Here is a 21380-nt window from a genome sequence, read left to right on the forward strand (position 1 = left end):
CTAACCAGGAGTTCCCAACGTCCACCAGGGATCCAGGCAGGGGGAAGGAGGGCGGGAAGTTATGAATGAACAAAGATCTACAACACAGATGGAACGTTATGGTAAGACATAACTTTTTATCTGATGTTGTAAATCTTTGTTCATTTATTACAGACAGGACCGAGTCCCCAGCTACTTGAGTCCTGTGTGGCCCCAAGGAAGGATATTCCTGAGCACCATAGAACCAAAAGATGCTCGTCCCCTAGAGGCCAAATCCAATTTGTAATGAGATATGAAGGTATGAGGGTCTTGCCCAAGTGGCTGCTGCGCAGATATCATCCATAGAAGCTCTGGAATGAAAAGCTATATAAGTAGCCATAGATCTGGGAGAATAAGCCTTTATTCTGGAAGGTAAGGGTAGCTTATCCTATTGGTAGATAAAGGTAATGACATTTCTAAGCCAAGAGGATAAAGTCACTTTGGAAACAGGTTTACCCAATCTGGGTCCTGCAAAGGCCACAAACAATTGGTCTGTTTTCCTGAAAGATTTAGCCCTGTCCAAATAACAACTAAGTGGCTGGTGCATATCAAGGGTGTGCAAAAGGTACGCCCCTCTATTAGAATGCCTTGGGAAGAAAACTGACAGGTCAATAAATTGGTTAATGGAAAAGCCAGAAATGACCTTGGGGAAGAAAGAAGGGTCAGTACGAAGGGGCATCCTATCCGTGTGGAAGATCAAGTAAGGACTCTTGACACTCAAGACCTGTAGCTCAGATACTCTTCTCGCTGAGGTGAGTGCTACTAGAAGTACGGTTTTCCATGACAAAAATTTCAAATCACATGAATCAAAGGGCTCGAAGGGAGAGCCTGTAGGAGACTGAAGCACCATAGTCAAGTCCCAGGGTTCTAAGGGAGGCTTGACCAGAGGTTTAACATGTAATACTCCTTTCAAAAAGGAGTTGCATAGGCGGTGTGACAACTTAAGAATTATCAAGACCATTATGAAAATTGGCGATAGCTGCTAAATGTACAGTGATAGTTGAAGCTGAGGCTCCCGCATGTAGAAGAGTAGTCAGATACTGTAGAATCTTTTGAATAGGCATACAGAAAGGGTCCAAGTTCTGGTCTTTGGCCCAAATAGGGAACCTAGCCCATTTACTAGAATAAACCTTTCTAGTGGAAGATTTGTGTGGGGCCAGAAGAATTTCACGAACAGGAGGTGGGATGTCAGGCAGCCTGGCAATAACTAAATGGAGGAACCAAGCTGTAAGCTTGAGACTGTGCAGGTTCAGAAGAATCAATCCCTGTGGATGGGATAACAGGTCCTAGGAATGATCTAGGATCCACGGGCTGTGAATGAGACGAAGCCATAGAAACGGGAACCAGACATGACGTGGCCAGTAGGGAGCAATGAGGATCACTTTGCTTTTCAACCTCTGGGCTTTCTGGAGAAACTCTGGAATGAAGGGAAATGGGGGAAAGGCATACAGAAGACCTGGGGGCCAATCGTGCGTTAAGAGCGTTCCTCAGTGGTTCCCCCTGAGGGGGGAATCAAGGCAAAATATCTCCTGCATTTGTAGTTCAGGTGGGAAGCAAACAGGTCACATCAAAGCTTGCCCCAATGTTGGAAGATCCGAGCTGCTATCACAGGGTTGAGGGACCACTCATGAGGCATCAGGATGTTCCTGCTCAAATTGTCCGCAATAAGGCTGAACTCCCAGGAATGTGCATTGCTATAAGAAAACGATTGGAAGCTATTGCCCAGTGCCAAATCCTCATAGCTTCCCGACACAGGGGGCAAGATCTGGTTCTGCCTTGCTTGTTGATATACCAGACGACTGACATGTTTGTCTGACTGAACTGCAATGGTCCCCCAGGGTAGGGATGCATGGAACGCTTGCAACACTAAGAGAACTGCCCTCAGTTCCAGGACATGTATATGCAAGTTGGCCTCGATGGGGGTCCAGGTGCCTTGGACAGTCTTTCCCTGAAAATGCACCTCCACCCTAACAGTGAAGCGTCCGTGGTCACTGTGGCTGTGGGTTGGGGAAGACAGAACGGTCGACACCAAAGATTCTTTTGTGACTCCATCCACCATAGCATTTCTTCCTTGCAACGGTCTGTAAGGCGTATCATGTGGTTGAGTGGATGGGTTAACAACGACCATTGTGCGGAAAGGAATCACTGCAGGATTCTCATGTGCAGTCTCGCCAGTGGTACTAAAGTAACGGAAGCTGCCATGGAGCCCAGGAGTCGCAGTACAAGATGTGCTGGTACAAACATGTGAGAAAGAAGGTCTTGAATTTGGTGTCTTATTTTCAAAAGCCTGTGGGGGGGGGGGGGGCTTGACAGGATGTTGTGGCGAAGACCGCTCCACTAAATTACAGTGTCTTCATAGGGGACATCTCAGATTTGTCTTTGTTGATTGCAATCCCCAAGCGGAGAGCGAGGCCTTGAGTGTAAGAGAGGCTGCGGACTAGGAGATTCCTGGTCGGAGCAATAAGGAGCCAGTCATCTAGATAGGGAAATACCCGGAATCCTTGTAGTCGAAGATGGGCTACCACAACTGCCATACATTTGGTGAACACTCAGGAGGGCTGTTGAGAGACCAAATGGCAGTGCACTGAACTGGTAGTGATTGGCTCCCATCCGGAAGCGGAGAAACCTCCAGGAGCAGTGATCCATCTTTATGTGGTAGTACGCATCCTGTAGGTCTACAGAGCACATCCAATTGTCCCTCCCTATGAAGGGAAGAATGGACTGTATTGTGACCATCAGGAATTTTTGAGGTTTGATAAATTTGTTCAGTAGGCTGAGGATCAAGGATTGGTCTCCAGTCCCGTCTTTTTTTGGCACTAAAGAAAACCTCGAGTAAAACCCGGATCCTGTCTGTTCTGGTAGGACTGGTTGGAGGACTCTTTTTCTTAGCAATTTTTCTATTTCTAAGGCTGCTAATTCCCTCTGATTGGGTGGTACATTGGGGATTTGTTTGATGGGTCTGGGAGTTAAGTTAAATGGTATTTGGTAGCCTCTGGATATTATTCTCTGCACCCAACCATCGGAAGTAATAAGATGCTAGACTGGTAGATGCAGAGTAAAATGACCCCCGACTGCTTCCAGAGGAAAACAATCGGGCCGCTGCTTAGGAGCGCCGGTAGGGTCTGCCAGAGAAAGAATCTCTGGCTCCCTGGTTATTCGGACCCCCCCCTACCTCAAAAGGGGCATCTTCCATACGAGTTGTCCCCTCTGCCCTGTGGGGATTGTTCACCACAAGTGTCACGAAAGGATCCTTGGGATTTCTTGAAGCATACCTTTCCTCCCTTCTGATTCCTGGAGTAGGACCTCTGGGGGTTGGAAAAGCGTATGCCCACAGCAGACAAGGTCTTTCCGTCTTTCTCACTATGTGCATGTCTTGTACCTTGGGTCCAAAAAGTGCAAATTCTTCGACAGATGCACCGACGAAGGAAGATTTAAAGGGGTCTGCGAAGTCACACAATCGCATCCAAGCATTACTTCTCGTGACAACACCAGATGTGGCAGCTCAAGTCGCCCCCTCGGTGGTCTGAGATGTCAAACGCATTGAGGAGATCAAGATGGATTCAAGGGTAGCTAGTTGCGAGGCGACAGTGTCATGCACCTCATCAGGCAGTACCCCCACCAAAAAGGAAGACATTTCAGAAATTAAGTCTCTTTGGAGGCGAGTAAAGTGTGCCAGATAATTCAGCAACCAAATGGCGAAGGTTGCTGAAGCATAGGTCCGCTTCCCTAGTCTTTCCATGGTCCGGGACTCCCTGTTTGGGGGATGGACAGTGGAACTATCTTCTGCCAGTTCCCTCTTGGTGGCCGCTGCCACAACCATAGAATCAACTGTCAGCTGCTTGGACCAGTGGGGCTGGTCTTCAGGTGCAGATAAAATTTTGTCCGGCCTCTGGGGGACAGGTTCTACATTGTCCGGGGCCTTTCAGGCACGCTGCACAATTAGTTTAACAAGATCATCTGCTGGTGGGGTCACCCAGGAAGTAGATGGCCATGCACAGAAGGCCTGCAGGAACACCGATTCCTCAGAAGGGTTAGAGGACTTCCACCCCCACCCCCGCTGTCTGAGGATTTCAAGAATGTCTCCGAATGAAACGTCGTCTGGGGGAGAATGTGGGGACCCTTCCCCCTCATCACAATCAGTGTCTTCTGTGATAGATTCCTCCGGGGAGTCAAGGTGCTTCCTCTTGCACTATTTCTTCCAGGGTAGCTCTCCAGTGGGATCTTCTGAGGACTCTGGAGATGGGGTGCCCTTCACAGGGGGTTCTTGTGACTCCCATGCCCGGGGACCCAACATAGCAGGTTGGGAGAGGTGCATGCTAGGGGAGGTTTCTAATACTGGTGTCCTAGGTGCTGGCTGTGAGCCTTTGGAATTAAGGACCCTTTCCATCACCTGTACAGCAGGCCCACTCGAGCTCACCTCCAGTTGAGGGTTTCCGAGAGAACTGGAAGCCGTCAGAACCGTGGACATAGATGGTACCAGCGAGAAAATAGGTGCCGAATTTGGTACCAAGGTACGGATGGTCCAAGGACTGCTCTGAGAAAGTATCGGCTCCATTGTAGCCGATGTAGCAAGGGTGGTTGGTGCCGACAGAGGAGACACTGCTGTCGGAGCAGAGACAGTAAGTACCGAAGCGGACATTGGTACCGGGAAAAGGGTGGATGCTGGAGAAGGATAAGCAGGGGAAGATGAAGTAAAAGATTCCGAGCCAGGAGGGATGGAAGGTCTAGCTGCTATGCGCAATCCGCTAGCTGCCAGAAGCTGGTCCATAACCTGCACTAGGTCTAGTTCAGAAAAGCTCCTAGTAGATCTAACGGAAGCTGCTGAAGGGGAATCGGGTCTTTCTAGGAAAGGGGCTAAACCTCTGCCCCAAGAAAGGGTCATAAATTGCAGAATATCTTGTCTTTGGCAGGTATTCAAGTTTTGGAGCTGATGGAGCCAAAGAAACTGTCGGCACCATTGCCGGGGATGGTGCCAAGGCATGTAGTCATCGGAGCCCATGGAGCAGAGGAAACTGTCGGCACCGTGGACGGGGATGGTGCTGAGGTATGTACAGTCATTGGAGCCCATGGAGCCAAGGGGAATGTCAGCACCGTGGACGGGGATGGAGCAGAGGCATGTACAATCATCGTAGCCAATATGGGAACCAAGGACAGCACCGAAGTCAGTGGTGCCATGGTTGGAACTGAAATAGGAGTGAATACCATGGTTGGCACTGAGGGAGAGGACACAGATCATGCTGCCAAAGAGGTTTGCGCCGAGGGTGCCTGGTGAAGCATGGAGCCAACTCTGTTCCGTAACTGACGGAGATGCAGGAACAGAGTGACTCCATTTTTCCTTATATTTTTTGGTCTTGGGAGGGGGTGAGACCTCCGACCCAGATACAGCCTCCGAGAAAGGTGTCTTGAGTAAACCTTTTAAAATAAGCTTATTCTTATGTTCTGCTAGTGTCCGCTTACTAAAACTAACACAAATGTCACAATCAACTTTAATATGATCCACTCCCAAATAGTAGGCACAACGGACATGTGTATTTGAGTTGGGCATTTTACGTCCACACTTGTCAAACTGTTTAAAACCCAACTTAGGTTTGTCTGACATGTTAAGGAAACAATGCTATCCTATAGAAAAAATAAGGAAGAAAATACCAGTGATGTTATGTTAAGGAATACCACTAGTAAAGAGGGAAGGCCTGTAAAAGACAGGAGAGAGGGACAGTAACAAAAAGGGTAAACAATTAAATTACCAAGGAAAAGTGGAGGAAATAGGCATAGGTTATAGGCGACAGTGAGAAAAGGCTGACTTGAATAAAATGTTAGTAATTTAGAAGAAAAGCTGTCATAAAATCAACAATTTACTACTTAGCTGGCTGACACGTCTGACTAGGAACGTGGCAAACGAGATCTGGTGTATCTAGGAGAGGAGCATTGTGGGTAGGTTCTTAGCTTAGAGTTTTTGGCTTGCACGAGCTGGGAAATGACCGTATCGGTTACGAGGACAGAATTGAGGTCCTATCTGTAATAAATGAACAAAGATTTACAACATCAGATCTTACTTTTTTGTGTGTGTGCTTCCATGCATGTGCAAGGGATTACGGATGGTTGTACTGAACAACTGACTGCAGCTAGATGAAATACAATACTATGGATACCATTTATTTATTCACTGGATCACAATCACATGTTTGAGACGTACACAATCAGTAAAGTAGTTTTAATTGGTGGATGGGTGTGTGTGTATGTATGCTCGTGCATGTGTCTGGAGGGTTGCAATGACTTGCATGGTATATGCCTGATAACATGCAAGCTGAAATACTATTATTGCAGCCATTATTTATTCACTTGTTGGATTAGTGGGCACATCTGTGTGTGTGTGTGTGGGGGGGGGGGCAAGGGGTTGCAGTCAGTTGGGTTACACTGTATCTATCTGATAGTAATAAGCTGAAATACATTACTATCAACAATATTTACTTGATCCCGATCAGATATCTAAGATATACTCAAAGTGCCTATAATTTGTGAGCACATGTATTCACTGTATGAGACTGACATCAATAAGGTGAAAAACATCAATGGGGGTATTACTCACTTGATTGCAATCAGACATCTTGAAGTGTACACAGTTAATACACTGGTTGCAGTGGTGGACATGTTTGTATATGGGCGACTGCAGTGGGTTGCACTAGTCTGTGTGTGTCTTATGGCAACAAGCTAAAATACACTAATGTAACCATTTGGTCATTTGATTACAGTCAAATATCTACAGTGCACTCACAATGAAGTGGCTATAACTGGTGGCTAGTCACATCAGTGTGTGTGGGGTTTGCAATAGGTGGCACTGTATAGGACTCATGGCAATGAGTATTACTGCGGTCATTTATTTTGTCACAATCAAGCCATTAAATATCATAAGAATTAAAAGTTAAAGAAAGCTGAACTTCTGCACAAATTAGGATGGAGCAAGGTGTGGTTTGAAACAGGTGAAATACTTCCAATCATAGATAGTCTGTGGATGAAACTGACTTCTGCTGTTATCAGGTTACAGTCAAGTCATTTATTTGGCATGGCTAGTGTCTGACATTCTGTGGACAGAAGTAACTCACAGTTGTTTACCCAACGTGCACTTTAGATGAAGTATGTTCAAGTTCATGAGTACGTAAGTAAGCTAGCTGCCCTCATGGGACATTTTAAGTCTAGGTAATTTCCCTTAAAGGTGAGGATCAAACCCTGTACCGTGTGTCTGTGAAGTAAACAACTTAACCATTATACCAACCCCTGAGTTTTGAACCCACACATCAATGAAACATTTACACTGCTCTAACTGCTCAACTATTTGAGTTAATGGGCATCATGTAGTTTACGCAATCAGGTTCAAATAGTTTTGTACTGAGAGGTTTTGCGTTTCACAGTGGTATATGAAACTTCAACCACCTTGTATGTCTAAACAAGCTCACATTCCCAAAGTAGATCTGGCATTCTAAACAGTGAGGTTTCCATTGAAAGACTATTTAGCATGTTTAGTGGTATATGACCAATTATTTATGTAATTGGTAACCATGCTCAAAGCTGACCCTGCCATAACATAGCCCTGCCTCATTTTGTTAATCCCCATCCATTCAACTTTTTCTTGTAGCCACTCATCCATCTTGAAGTCACCAACTACTACTGACAATAATTTTTTTTTCTACTGAATAGTGTTAATCTCTCTCTCTGGCAGTATATTTCTGGGTTCAGGTGCCTAGGCAGTGAGACATTTCCCTGTGGTACATTTGACTGGGGACACATGGCTGAAGAGACATTCAGCTGCAGAGAAATTTGGCTGTTTGCAAATTCCCTGTGGGCAAAGAGAAGAATGTGTCACCATGCCCACAACTTCAATAACCAAATGCACAGGGGAAAAACAATGTCCATGGTCCCCAAGGGAACATGAGACAGCAGGCAGTATGGTTTGGCATCAATAGCAGGCTGGCCAGAGGGCATGTCAGTGGCAATACAAATGCAGTGCACAATGGGCACTGCCTTTATAATCGGTGTATGTGGACCACTACCCCCTTCACAGTGTCTGGGAAACATTACATAAAACACATACTGGAGCATAAATGTGACTACAGTAGCCTGCAGGATTTCCTCCATGATGTAGCACACTTCTAAATGTTGTAGTTACATATGTACGTACTGCACACTGAGCACAACACTCATTACTTCTTCTGCTGCCATGCATTTGGTTATTAAAGCTATAGGCATGGTAGTGTGTGCTTCTCTTTGCCCACAGGGAATTTGGAAACAGCTATATTTCTCTGCAGCTAAATGTCACTTCAGCCATGAGTCCACAGTCAAATGTACCACAGGGAAATGTCTCACTGCCCAGGCGCCTGAACCCATTTTTCTTCTGGTCCAGTTTACATACTTTTTTGAAAATATTCCCTATAGATACTTCTCTGGTCTTGCTTCTTGTTCAGTGAAATTAAGATCAATGGCAAGGTGGCTGTGATTATTAAATAACACACATGTAAAGAGACAGACACTTTCACACATCTGTGTTTATCAATGACCTCAACTGTCCAGATTTTCACCTCATTTTTATGCCATGGTCTGTTCATAAATTTTGTGGTTTTTTGACAAATCACTGAGGAGTGAGTTCACAAAATAATGACCTACATTTGAGTTTCTGTTTTCATATACTTCAGAAAATGCATGATAACACAAATCCTGCTATTCTAGCATATTTCTAAGTTTATAAGAGCAATATCTGCCCCTGCTTTGGGGCTGTGTCCCTCTATTATTTTAGGCTTTGTCAAGATTTCTTGCACCAATAGGTTATGAGGGCTGTTTTACTAAGATGCTCAATACCTCTCAACTTCTTTACTCAGGAATTCTGGACAAAGTCAAAAATAATTGGGGGGGGGGGGTGCAAAGACTCAAAATATGTGTAGCTTATGGTTGATCAATCCAGCGCCAAACTGCTACTGCATACTACTGCATACACCACTTCTAGGGCTATTCTGCCCAGTCTCATGCAAGTTACTTTTATTTTATCATTTTTGGTATTGTCCTTTAGCACTGCATTACGTATTCTAGTACATAGTTTAAAGTTATTTTTTGCTGCTTGCATTTTCTCACATTACTAACTACATGAAGTTAATGAATCTGTCGCTGGGCTAGCTGCTCTCTCTAACAAGACAGGGCTGCTTTTTAAATATGTATTGGGCAAATTTCTAGCTTGACTGGACATTCAGCTTGTTTCATTACTGCCAAGCTAAGGATTTATTGGATTTAGGCAGCAACTGTTTTCAATTAATGCAGGCGTACAGTCAATCACCACAACCCTTAGAAAACAGCAGCACTGTAACGCACTGATTTGTATGGCCAGCTGTTAATAGATAGTGTCTAACTTTCTTTAGCCGTTGTTTATCACAAATTGTTGTTTCTTACTCATTCTTTTGCATATGGTCCTACTTTAAGATACGAGAGCTAATGGCATGGATTGTATCAACTTGATTTGTATTGCTAGTTACTTCTAATGGACAGTTGAAACCTTATTATTGATACTGCATAACTTAAAGCCTTAAAATGAATTAACGGCAAGGGTTGTACCAGCTTGATTTGTATTTCCAGCTAATTCTAGTGGATACTTGCAACCTTATTAATGGTGGTGCATTACTTAGAGCCCAAAATTAAATAACGGCAAGGGCTGTATCAACTTGATTTTGTACTGTTAGTACTTCTAGTGGATAGTCATGACCAAATTGCTGGTGCTGTGCAACTTGCAGCCATCAAATTAATGGTAATAATATGCTAATGATACAATTACTGTTTTTCTCACATTCAGTCTTAACGGTCATTTGATTTAGCTACATATTATTGCTGTTTTTAATGATCTGACTTTTCTCCTCAAGAAACATTGGGTAACCTATTGAATCAATATAACTAAATATCCACTATCTACTCTATTTTACCTCACCTGTCCTATTATCTCTTACAATTTACCTTTCTTTTTCAATCCACCTAGCTGCAAGTTGCCCATCTACCCATGGACGGTTGTCCCTCTCGTAGCAAACATATTGAAGCCAAGTGTCCAATTCATGTTAAACTCAAGTTGAACATTATACGAATCCTCTTGTTATGTGAACGTTATTACAAATAATACTTAAGACTGCATTAATTTGAAATGGTGAGCACACGAGCTAGTCACTTAAGACTGACCCCTGATTACACACTCACTTCCCTCAGAAGGTAGCCCAATTAGCTTAACTTGTACTATAATCTCATTGTATACTCTTTCTCCCCCTTTTCACTTTTTTGATACAAAACTTTCCCCTAGACAATGACATAGCAACTTGAACAAACTCATTTTAAGACAGACTACTGACCTACAAAGAAGCATCAGCATTTTCTCTTACCTGCCAAAATCCACTGTTCACTGATTGGTTCTTTGAAGCCAGGTCAGGCCCGCCATCCCACTATGCTCGGCCTCACTCCACTCCCCTACCTTACCCCCATTCCCACCCATCCCAGTATTAGTTACTTTTATATTTATCCACACATCACCCCTCCCCCTAAGCACCTCCCCTCCCCATCTCCCTAAACCAATCATAACTAACCCTTCACCTACTTATTTACTCCCTCATACTTGCTGTCTTCCCAATTTAACTCTATAACCATCACTTTAACTCTAATAATTAACCTTCCTACTATCTCTGCAACCTCTCTCATCCCCCTCTCTAACTGCCCAGACCTTAACCCTCCTAATTTACCTTTCCCTACTAACTCCTTCACTATACTGTATCAATTAAGTACTACACCCAACCACTATAACACATCATAATCACTACACAAACTCCCTCACATATCACATCTCCATAACTCTACTTCCTTCACCTCTAAGCAACTTACCCCTTTCTCTACTACATTGTCTTCACTTAACCTTTATACTCTCTCCTGTCCAAGTCATTCTTACCACTGTTCTAATACACAACCCTCTAGTTCATAAATCCTCTCTTTATACTGTACTTACTACTACGCCTCAACCTGCATAACTATATCGTATTCCTACCCTTCTTAATTTCACCCATTCTACTCATCTTGTACTACCTCACATCCTACAATACCTATCTAAAACCAGTATATCCTTCCCCTACCTCTATTCACATTATTCCTTTCTCCCAGTCACCATGCTCAATCAAAACTGAACCATCTCTCTGCCCAACTAACAATTCTTCCCTACCTAAAAGTCAAACTCCACACAACCACCTCAGCAACCCCTAGACCCAAGCCTAACTATTACTTATATCACCTCTCTTTCCATGCCTCAAAATCACCTATCCAGCATCTTGCTCCTAGCCGGGACATTCATCCTAATCCTGGTCCTAATTCCCACACCACTTCTACCCGCAAACTTCATAAGAATCACTTGTCACTATACTCTATGAACATCCAAAACATACTCAACAAAACTAGTGAGTTCCATGCTTGGACGCCACAACACACTCCAGATATAATCTCTCTCACTGAAACATGGTTAAAGCCTCACACTGCTGATAAAAAATCCCCCCCCCCAGGCTACAATATCCTACGCCTTGACAGACTAAAGAAAAAAGGGGGTGGGGTGGCTATAATCTACTCAAAACAACCTCACTACCCCCCCTTGCAAATCCTCCCCCTTCATTCTCTCCTGCTGAACTCATCACTAACCACAAATTAAATTATCACAACACCATCACTGTAGCAGCAATATACATTTCTCCAGGTGACAACATCACTCTACTAGAGCAGATCATATCCTGGCTATCACATAACATTCTCCATTAAACTATTATACTAGGGGATGTCAACATAAATTGGCTACTGCTAACCAGTGACACTCCCAGCACATGTATTAATTTCCACGGTTTCTCCCAACTTATATCTTCTCCTATCCACATAAACAAACCAATTAAAAATCTATAATAGACTGGATATTAGTTTCCCATCCTAATAAATATTACCCCAGATCCCTCCCAGACTCACTAAATGATCATTCATCTATCAAAGTACTTAGATTCTCCCTTCATACTGTCAGACTACATAAATACATTGAATGTCGCAAACTCTCCAATTTCCATCCTGGCACGTTAAATAGCCTTCTCTCTGCAATAAAGTTGTCCTTCCTAACTTATGATGCTGCACAAAAAAATTAACTCCATTTTCCTTAACATAGGTTCATAGACTAGTACTAGGCTAACTGCCCTTGTTGGCCATTTTAAGCCTAGCCAATTACCCCAAGTGAGAATCAAACCTGCATAATTTGTTTGTAAGGCAAACACCTTAACCATTATGCCAACCTCCCACCCCATATTTAACTCCTTAGCTCCACTTCGAACCGTTAGAGTCAAATCAATTACTTCCCTCTATCACAAGCCATAGGTTCCTTAATGCAGAAAAGAGACCAAGTATGCAAGATTTGGACCAAAACAAAATCCCCTTGCTATCTTCAAATTTGCAAAGAATTATGCAACTGTACCAAGAAATACATCCACAAAGACAAACAGCACTTCTATAATGCACCTCAAGCTTCTCACCCAGCAAACCACAAAAAATTTTGGAACTCCATTAACAAGATACTTCACCCTGGTAATCTATCTACTCCCAACTCCTGCCCAAATAATACTCCCCAAGAAACTGCATCAATGTTCAACAACTACTTTATATACACTATTAGCAAACTAATGCAAACCTCTACTACTGACCACCCTACTGTAAACTTTAATAACTCCCAGTCTAACCACAATTTCTCCCTTAAACCTGCATCAGCAACCTACATAAAACACCTACTTCTCAAACTGAAACCCTGCTCCTCCTCAGACAACCTTCCTCCGCTCTTCCTCAAGTTAGCTGCTAGCTCCCTGGCCCTTGCTATCTCTCTCTCAAAAACGATCAATAGCTGAATCCAAAGTACCCTCCCTATGGAAACAATTATATACCACACCCATTCACAAAGGAGGTAACTCCATGGAACTATCCAGCTTCAGGCCTATTGCCATTCTCTCCCACCTCTCCAAAATATTAGAAACATGCGTTCACAAATTCTCGACTACCTACTGCAAGAAAACTTGCTAAGACTCACCCAATATGGCTTTCAGCCCAAGCACAGTACAACAGCAGCCCTTATTTCCTTCACCAGTACAATCTTCCTCGTCAGCAACCAAAACAAATTAGCCTCCTGTCTATTCCTTGATCTCTCCAAAGTTTTTGATACAGTCTCTCACTCCCTGCTTTTTGATAAACTCACCAATCTAAATCTATCCAGAACTACTTCCTGGCTTAAGAGTTACCTCGCTGACCAACAGCAATCAGTAAAATGGCACTCTACATTTTCCCCTCCCCTTCTCATCAAGATGGGAGTCCCTCAAGGTTCAATACTTGGACCACTATTATTCAACATCTTTACCAACCTCCCTATACACACCTTGTCCACACTTATTAATACAATATGGTGATGACTCAACAGTCCTCACTACAGCTAATAACCTCTCAGACCTCAAAGATCCAACCCAAAAATCATTCAAATCTATAGAAAACTGGCTAAACAACCAGTTTATTCTAAATCCTAAAAAGACAAAACTCCTGCTTTTCCTACCAGAATCCCTCTACCACCCGAAATCCACCTTCATTATAACATCCCAGAACAATACCTCCATCATTGTTGAATCGTATACCAAACTGATGACACACTTAAATTTGACCTGCATGTGCTCAATTGTATTAAGAAAGCTCATCAAAAACCTGGACTACTCTATAGAAATAAAAGATATCTAACAAAAGAAGCTAGAATCACTCCCTCGCATGCACATCTCCTCCCTAGCCTCTTCTATAGATTGCAAATCCTTATCAACCTGCAAACCTCACTCTTATCAAGACTATTCATAACCTATAACAAAGTTGCCTGATTTGCTGATACTCTATGCTTTAAATCTCACCACTGTCTCACCCTTGACTCCCTAAACTGGTTAGAATGTCCCTATCAATTGTTACTCTCTCAACTACAGATCTTACATTCCATCACATACAAGCCCTCCTACTGTCCTGAAATCGCTACATTTGTCTCAAGCTACACCCCCACCCCAAAACCTCAGAAGTACAGACCAAAACCTACTACAAGTCTACAAGCCTAAAACCACAATAGTACTAAAACTGCATAGTTACTCCCCTGCCCCCTCCTGGAATAAACTTCCTCTTGACATTAGAAGCATAAAACAACCACAACAATTCAAAAGTGCTCTCAGAACCTTCCTAACTAGCTCTTGGACTTGCCAGTGCAAAATCTCCCACTGATCCCCATATCCTCTACCTCACTTCACAATGCTCACAATTTCTTAAATTCTTTCTACCTAACCTATCTAATCTGTCCGTCTGGCCTCTCAACCTCTCATTACCTATTCTAATTTACCTCTCCTGACTACTTGCTAACTCATTCTTACCTTTTAAACCACTTTCCTATGTACTTGTTACTATCCCTCCCTCCCTCTCCTTCACCCCATCTCTGACCAACTAATTCATACCTTTATCTTCTCTCATACTCCTGTTCTGCTCACCCCAAACCTCAGGCTCAATACAACCAGTAATCTTGAGAATACACCATTCTGTTTTACATACCTCTGCAATCAAATCTCCTCAAATTACCTTATAAATACATTGAGAGTCTATACCATCTAATGCCAACACTGATATACTATAATCAACTATATAACAATCCTACTACTTTACTGTTACATTATAATTAATAATAATAAAAATGGAAAAGTAACTAAATACTATACTTGCTTGCATGATATTGTACATTCTTTGTGTACAACTCTGGAGCTTTCTCCTCTGGCCTCTGCTGAAAAAAGGCACTAGCTCAGTCGGACTTAATCCGGTCAATAAATGTCAAATAAATAAATGAGAAAATCTTTAATTATTATTCTAATTAATTTAAAAAGTTAATATATGTTTTGCACATGCATGTATCCTGACAAAAAAGCATGAAACGTTAATTTATTTTATTTTACATTTGTTTACTGGGATAGTCCCAATGGACACATGCACATTTACAGCAGATTTACTGAATGACTGCAATCTCCAGCGAATTACCAGAAAATCAAAATTTTTATGAGGGACGGGGCAAATCAGGGAAGTTTTGCAAAAATCATGGATAACTGAGAAGTATGGGAAGGTGCTTTAATCAACAAGTATTAATGTTCGCACAGACATTGACAAATACCTTGTTAATCACCTGTCAGATTTTGCAGGGCAAAACATACCCACAGCCAGTACAAAGGACAGTACTTCTCTTTTGGCATAAATAAAAGCTTATCGTTGTAGCATTTTAGTTGCTTATTCTGTTTTTTATAACATTTAGGTGTTTTAGATACAGACTGACTGTTTTATGCAACTATTACATAAAATATAGGAAATATGTTTGTCCCAAGATCTGAGGACATTTGCCATTTTTTCGATTTTTTTGCAGGACACAACTGCCCAAAGAGGGACTGTCCCTCGTAAAGTGGGACAGGTGGTAACCATATAATCTTCTTATTATGAAAGTACTTTGAGCAACACAGATACATGCATACCTCTCTCTCTTCTTTTCTACATCTACATATGTATATATAGACACACACACACAAGCTTATATGTTTTACGTAAACAGCGTTAATAATAGCTTTAATACTATCTCAGGTCTCTCCTGAAAAAGTCACTAGCCAAGTGAGGCAAACCAAGTTTACAAAGAAAACAAATTAATAAATACACATTAACTCACAATAACTTTAAATACTAAAATGCTTTTGTTAAACTCGTGTCACAAAAGATAGGGCAAATCTTCTCAAGACTCATGAAAAATATTGCCTTAGTCAGTGAGAAGAGTCGGAATCTAATCAGTAAACGATCTTTCCCCAATACTAATGTGTTGTTTAAGAAGTGAAAAACTGCTGACTTATTGAGTTATACACCAAACTATACAGCAACGGAAATGTTGTTGTTTTTTTGACTTAGTGTGTTATAGTGGCTTGGATAACACTAACATTGGAAAGATGACTAAACCACTTAGATTTGTTAATAATAACTAAAAGTCGTTTAGATATATTATGACATGGCTTAAAGAAGCACCTCGCTGTAAAAGAGTATAAATAAAGTGCATACTAAAATTATATTTTACCTTTTCCATGTCTTGCTGTTCAGGCTTTAGTCCGTTGCACCATGCCATTTTCAGCCAGTTATGCCCGCTGTGTACATTTGCATAAATACATATAAATATGAGTTTTGTTCCGGTTTAGTGTAGCCACGTGCTAGCCTCGTAAAACGACGAAACCACCAAGCAGCTGCGACGAAATCAAACTAAGGCCCTAACTTTTTTTCGGGGGGCGGGGGATTGCTAAAAAGCTCGCTGTGCAGACTGGTAATGCGAGTAAGCTGCATCTGTGTCTGAATTCCAGTAATAAATTATTATAGTTAACTTTGTCTATTAATTAGAAATCAAAAAGAAATACCTTAAATAACGAAAGCAAACCACTTAAATTCCGTGAACATGTTGATGCTTTTATAACGTTAAGATAGAATTGGTTTCTAACATAGCATTTAGCAAACAAAATGCAAAAAATAATGCAATTTTAGAATGATTTTATTGAAAGTCGAGTGATCATGACAACCAAGGTAACTGTGGGTACTTCCATATCTGAACCTTAAAACTACCCTCTTTCAAGCAGGCAGTAAACGGGCAGAGTCACCTTCGTGGTATCAGCGAAAGATGGCAGCGTCCTTGCGGTTGGGGCACTGTAGAGGGCTATGTAAGGTTTTACTGGCAAACTGCAGGAGTACGTCTTGTAAAGCAATAAAAACATCTCTGTTGGGGTGCTATGGAGACCATTATAGATCTATCCAGACCACAGGGGGATTGTTTGGTGAGTGCTAACAACTGCTTTCACGCCTTCGCTTCCAGTTACTGCTAAGGGGGGTGAGCTGAGCAGAACACCCATATGATGCTGTTATTGCATTCATGGTTCAAATGCATTTGAAAAGGTATAGCAGGTGGCAAATTTTGTAATGGTGACTGTCATAGTGGACCATCTATAAAAAATGCGCCATATTCTGTGTTACCTGTCAAGGTCGGTACTAATGAAGGATGGTTGCGATGCTTAACTGTCAGGAATAAAAGTAAAATAAAACGTGGATCTGTTAAGTAAGGTAAAGTAAGAGTGGTAGGGTAGCTATAAGGCTGTAAAGAGAAGACTTGTGTTCAGTGAAGTGGTCCTTGGTATAGTCCTTGAACTGATTGCACAGAGAGAGAAAGACAGACATACAATGACAATACCCGAGTTCGGAAGACAGTTCAGACTGCATATTTAACTTGGCCAGTTGGCCTCAAATGTTTCTAAAATCTATACTTCACTTTCATACCAGTAAATCACAGGACGTTTCATGCATTTTTGAGTACACCTTATTTTAAGATGCAGGTACTGTAAGTCTGAGTAACCTTTTCAGCAAGTGAAAATGTATGCAACAAAGTTCTGCTAAGTCACAATTAATGTCCCGAGTGATACAGTTAGAAACTCAAATTGTGTACTCTTTCTTGTCCATACCATCTCAACTCAGCCCATCTACATATGGTCACATACAAACCTTCACAGTCAGTAAGAGTAGTTTTCACACAATCTATTTTTTTATTATTTACTATATAAACTGGAGATTCAGGTTAACCCAGAGTATCATTCACTCTAGTATGATGGCTGAGTAGTCAAGGTATCTGTGCCCTATTTGCAGGACCCAGGGTTCATTCCTAATCAGAAGTGTGAGGTAACAGACCGGTCTCATTACACCACTTTATTTGTGTAATGTCTAATCATGCTGTTTTCTGCTAATTTTTGTAAGGTGACTAGCACTCCAATCCCCCCCCCAAAGACTTTGGCAGTACTGTACAATACAGCTGGCAGTTGTTAGAGTCTTGTAAAGATAAGAGTAGAGAGACTTATCCCGTGGCAGCATTCTGCTGTTATGTGCTGGTACTTAAAGGTTCTTAAAAGGTTACTAGGCTATTGGCCCTAGGGCCTTTATAAGTCTAGCCATGTTATAATTTTGTTCCCTTATTGACAATGTTGCTTGGTCTACACTTGTCGTGTGAGCCTATGATTAGCACCGGCTGCCCTTATCCAAGAGGGACATAGGTGACACCCCCAGGGTAAAATTTACAGTCTCCCATCCAGTTATTCAAGTTGCACTTAAATAGGGTCATTGAGGAACTCTGTTTTACGTGAGTTGAGAGTTTGTTTCAGAGTGGCAATCCCTGGGAGACGTATCTGTCTCTCCAGCATGTCCTGTTAATGTCGCAGGCTAGGATAAGATCCAGTGAGTGAATCTTGTCCCATTTTACTTGTGGATGTGCAGCATTTCCATTAGGGCAGGGTCTGAGACTGCTTTGTAGGCCAGGCACAAACCACCTCTCAGCAACTTATAAGACACATAGTACAGTGGCAGAGCCTTCAGTCTGTCCATGTAGGTCATGTGTTGAAGGCCCTGAGTTTTTTTTGGTGAGAAATTTCTGAGGTCTCTCCAGCTGCAGCAGGTGTCTGGTGAAGTACATACAGAAGGGAGCGTTGTACTCTACTAGTGGTCTGATGAGGGATGAGTACAGGGGAGTTATACTTGGCTTTGGATGCGATGCCCTTATGAGATGTGCAACATAGAAGGCCTTCCTTACCACTGTGGACACATGGTGATCAAAGTTTAGTATCTACAAAACATGCCCACACAAGTTTGTTACACATGCCTGTTACACTATTTTCATGAAACTATCTCCAGTCAGTCTGTGGAGTCCATATGTAGACACATTTTCTGCATAGGCTCTTTTATTAGTACTCAGTTTGAATCTATTTGTTCCCATGTCCCAAAAACAAGCTGGTGTATTGGTTAAATGTATACAGACATTTACTCAATTTCCTCACTTACCTAGAGGAAAATAGTTTTTTATTCAGGCATGCCCAAGGGTCAGCTCCCAGTGTTCTCTCCTGTCTATCTGATGAATCTGGGCATCTTGGGGCAATGTAGAAATTGCCTCATGTACACAGACAACCCTCTCCTCCTACCACCCAACACTACAACCTGTGAGAAATACACTTATCTAGCCAAACTGGAGGTAAAGCTCTCTCCAATCAAGACTGAACTTGACAGTCAAGAAGAGAAGGTAAACACTTGCACCATATCACACTCATCACATAGTCTCACTAAATCGACACCACCAAAATCCACACATAGAAACACAAAAACATTTGTGGAGGCTCTCAGTAATAATCTGCTCAAGCAACAGAGTCCTCCAAAGCAGAAATGCAAGCAACCTCCACACCCCCCAACACAACCCAAAGGACACACAGCCCGCAGACTCAGTGTGCCACTCAACCACAGCCAATAAGGCAAAACAACGTACCCAACACACTAGTCGTAGGTGACTCTATAGTCAGGCACACTGATGTCACACTCATCAGGCTAAACAAGGAGAAAGTTACTGTAAGCTGCCTTTTGGGTGCCAGGTTCCGCCACATAACCCACGCACTCAGGTCACTCCACAAGTACAAATATGACTCTATCATTGTTCATGTTGGTGTGAACGACCCGAGACGTACCTCCCTGGACTACATGAAAAGAGACATGGAAGAGCTCTCCGATCTTGTAGCCCAGGCAGGTATGACCCTAGCCCTGAGTAGTACTCTGCCATCACCCAGAATGATGCCACAGTACAAGGACAAAATGATTGACTTCAACAATTGGCTAAGCTTCTGGTGCCATTCTAAAGGTATCCTGTATCTGTCTGCCTGGGATGACATGGTCAACAGACCACGATGCTTTGCCAGAGATCGCCTGCACTTGTCACCCCTGGGATTCCAGATACTGGCTAAGGTTCTTGCCGCCCATATAGTGCCTTTTTTAGGCAAGGTTCAAATGACAAATTCGCCACCGTAACAGGAACAGGCAAGCAAAAACTGAGGCCGATGCTACTCAATGCTAGAAGTCTAACTCTCAAAATGCACTCACTCGAGGCACTCCTTAAAATGGAGAACATCGATATCTGTGCAGTGACTGAGACCTGGTTTAAGGCTCCTGAGAGCACCCCTGCACTACCAGGCTATAACTCATACCACACTTTTCGGCCATGTAACCTGGACCGGAACACCAAAGGCGGAGGCGTGTCCATATTCATTAAGTATATCCACACCTCCAGGCTAGTTGCTCAGCATAGTGCCGCTGAGGTTATCCAAGTGCAACTAACTCTGGGCAAAACTGCAATCCAAATTGTAGCTTGCTACAGATCACCCACCATGCCCCAGGATTCCCACTCCTCTTTTCTTGATGTACTGGAAAATATTAGGGTTCAACCAAACACCCTAATAATGGGAGATTTCAACTACCCCACCATTAACTGGGAAAACTACTCATGTACCAACTCCTTTGCTCAACGCTTTCTGGAATTCATAAACTTCAATGCCCTGGATCAGCTTATCCACACCCCCACCAGGGGCAACAATATCCTACATCTAGTCATTACCAACATGAGTGACCAGTGTGCCACACCTGAAGTCAATGCCTCATTGGTCCGATCCGACCATAAGCTAATTACCCTAGATATCCACATCCTGCCCCCGCCCCCCATTAAGGAAACCATGGTAAAAAATTTCTCCAAAGCCAACTTCATGCTTCTTAAGACAGAAGTGGTGAACTTCACGACACCCATGCAGATGGAAAATACAGTTACGACTACTGAATCCTACACAATTGCACTTTATAAGCACTTACATGAGTGCATGGATCATGCTATCCCAAACAGAACCAAGTCGCTATGTTCCAAAAAAGAAAGCCAATCTGGTGGTCCCCTGCCATAAACAAACTGTACAACAGAAAGATGAAAACTGTTGCAAAAGAGAGTAAAATCCCATGAGTGGAGGAGCTCCCTGGTCTCTCTCAGTAAGAAGCTGCAATCCCTGATAAAATCCTCCAAAGCTACTTAAGAAAACAAAATCGCCACTGATTCTAAAGACAACCACAAAGCATTCTATAGCTATGTCAAGAATCTCAATGGCAACACTCAGATCTGCTCCTAGTTACAGCACAATGGCACTAAATATACAGGCCCAATTGATAATGCCAACATCCTAGCAAACAGGTTCACTGCTAACTTTACCCCCCTCTCACCCCCTAAAGAGCCCATCTCCATACCGGAAGAATGCAAAGTTCCTGTAATCACGGCTGCACAGGTAAAAACCACACTCTCCAAAGCCAAGAATACAGCATCCATGGGACCAGATAACATCCCAGGCTGTGTTCTACACACACTACAGAAGGAACTGGTACCCCACCCAAGTACC

The 21380-nt window shown here is 42.7% G+C and overlaps 2 protein-coding genes across 5 annotated transcripts in view; one reads left to right on the forward strand and one right to left on the reverse strand.

The window, feature by feature from the left end:
• LOC122811078 (APAF1 interacting protein) overlaps window positions 1-21380 on the reverse strand; it is a 791984-nt gene that overhangs the window by 582851 nt on the left and 187753 nt on the right. The window contains exon 1 of one of the 3 annotated variants that reach the window (XM_044082647.1): window positions 16190-16349. The exons of 1 other annotated variant lie outside the window; for it this stretch is intronic. In XM_044082647.1, coding sequence (XP_043938582.1) covers window positions 16190-16237 — 48 coding nt within the window. In that variant the 5' untranslated portion in view covers window positions 16238-16349. Of the gene's footprint in view, window positions 1-16189; window positions 16350-21380 lie in introns of those variants that run through there. One more of the 3 variants, XM_044082643.1, reaches the window with a different exon arrangement.
• Window positions 16730-21380, forward strand: part of PDHX (pyruvate dehydrogenase complex component X) — a 1629376-nt gene continuing 1624725 nt past the window's right edge. The window contains exon 1 of one of the 2 annotated variants that reach the window (XM_044082641.1): window positions 16730-16931. In XM_044082641.1, coding sequence (XP_043938576.1) covers window positions 16778-16931 — 154 coding nt within the window. In that variant the 5' untranslated portion in view covers window positions 16730-16777. The remainder of the gene's footprint in view (window positions 16932-21380) is intronic. The other variant, XM_044082640.1, reaches the window with a different exon arrangement.

Source organism: Protopterus annectens, chromosome 9.part0 (assembly GCF_019279795.1).
Source record: "Protopterus annectens isolate FY-2018-M chromosome 9.part0, PAN1.0, whole genome shotgun sequence".
Taxonomy (NCBI): Eukaryota; Metazoa; Chordata; order Ceratodontiformes; family Protopteridae; genus Protopterus; species Protopterus annectens.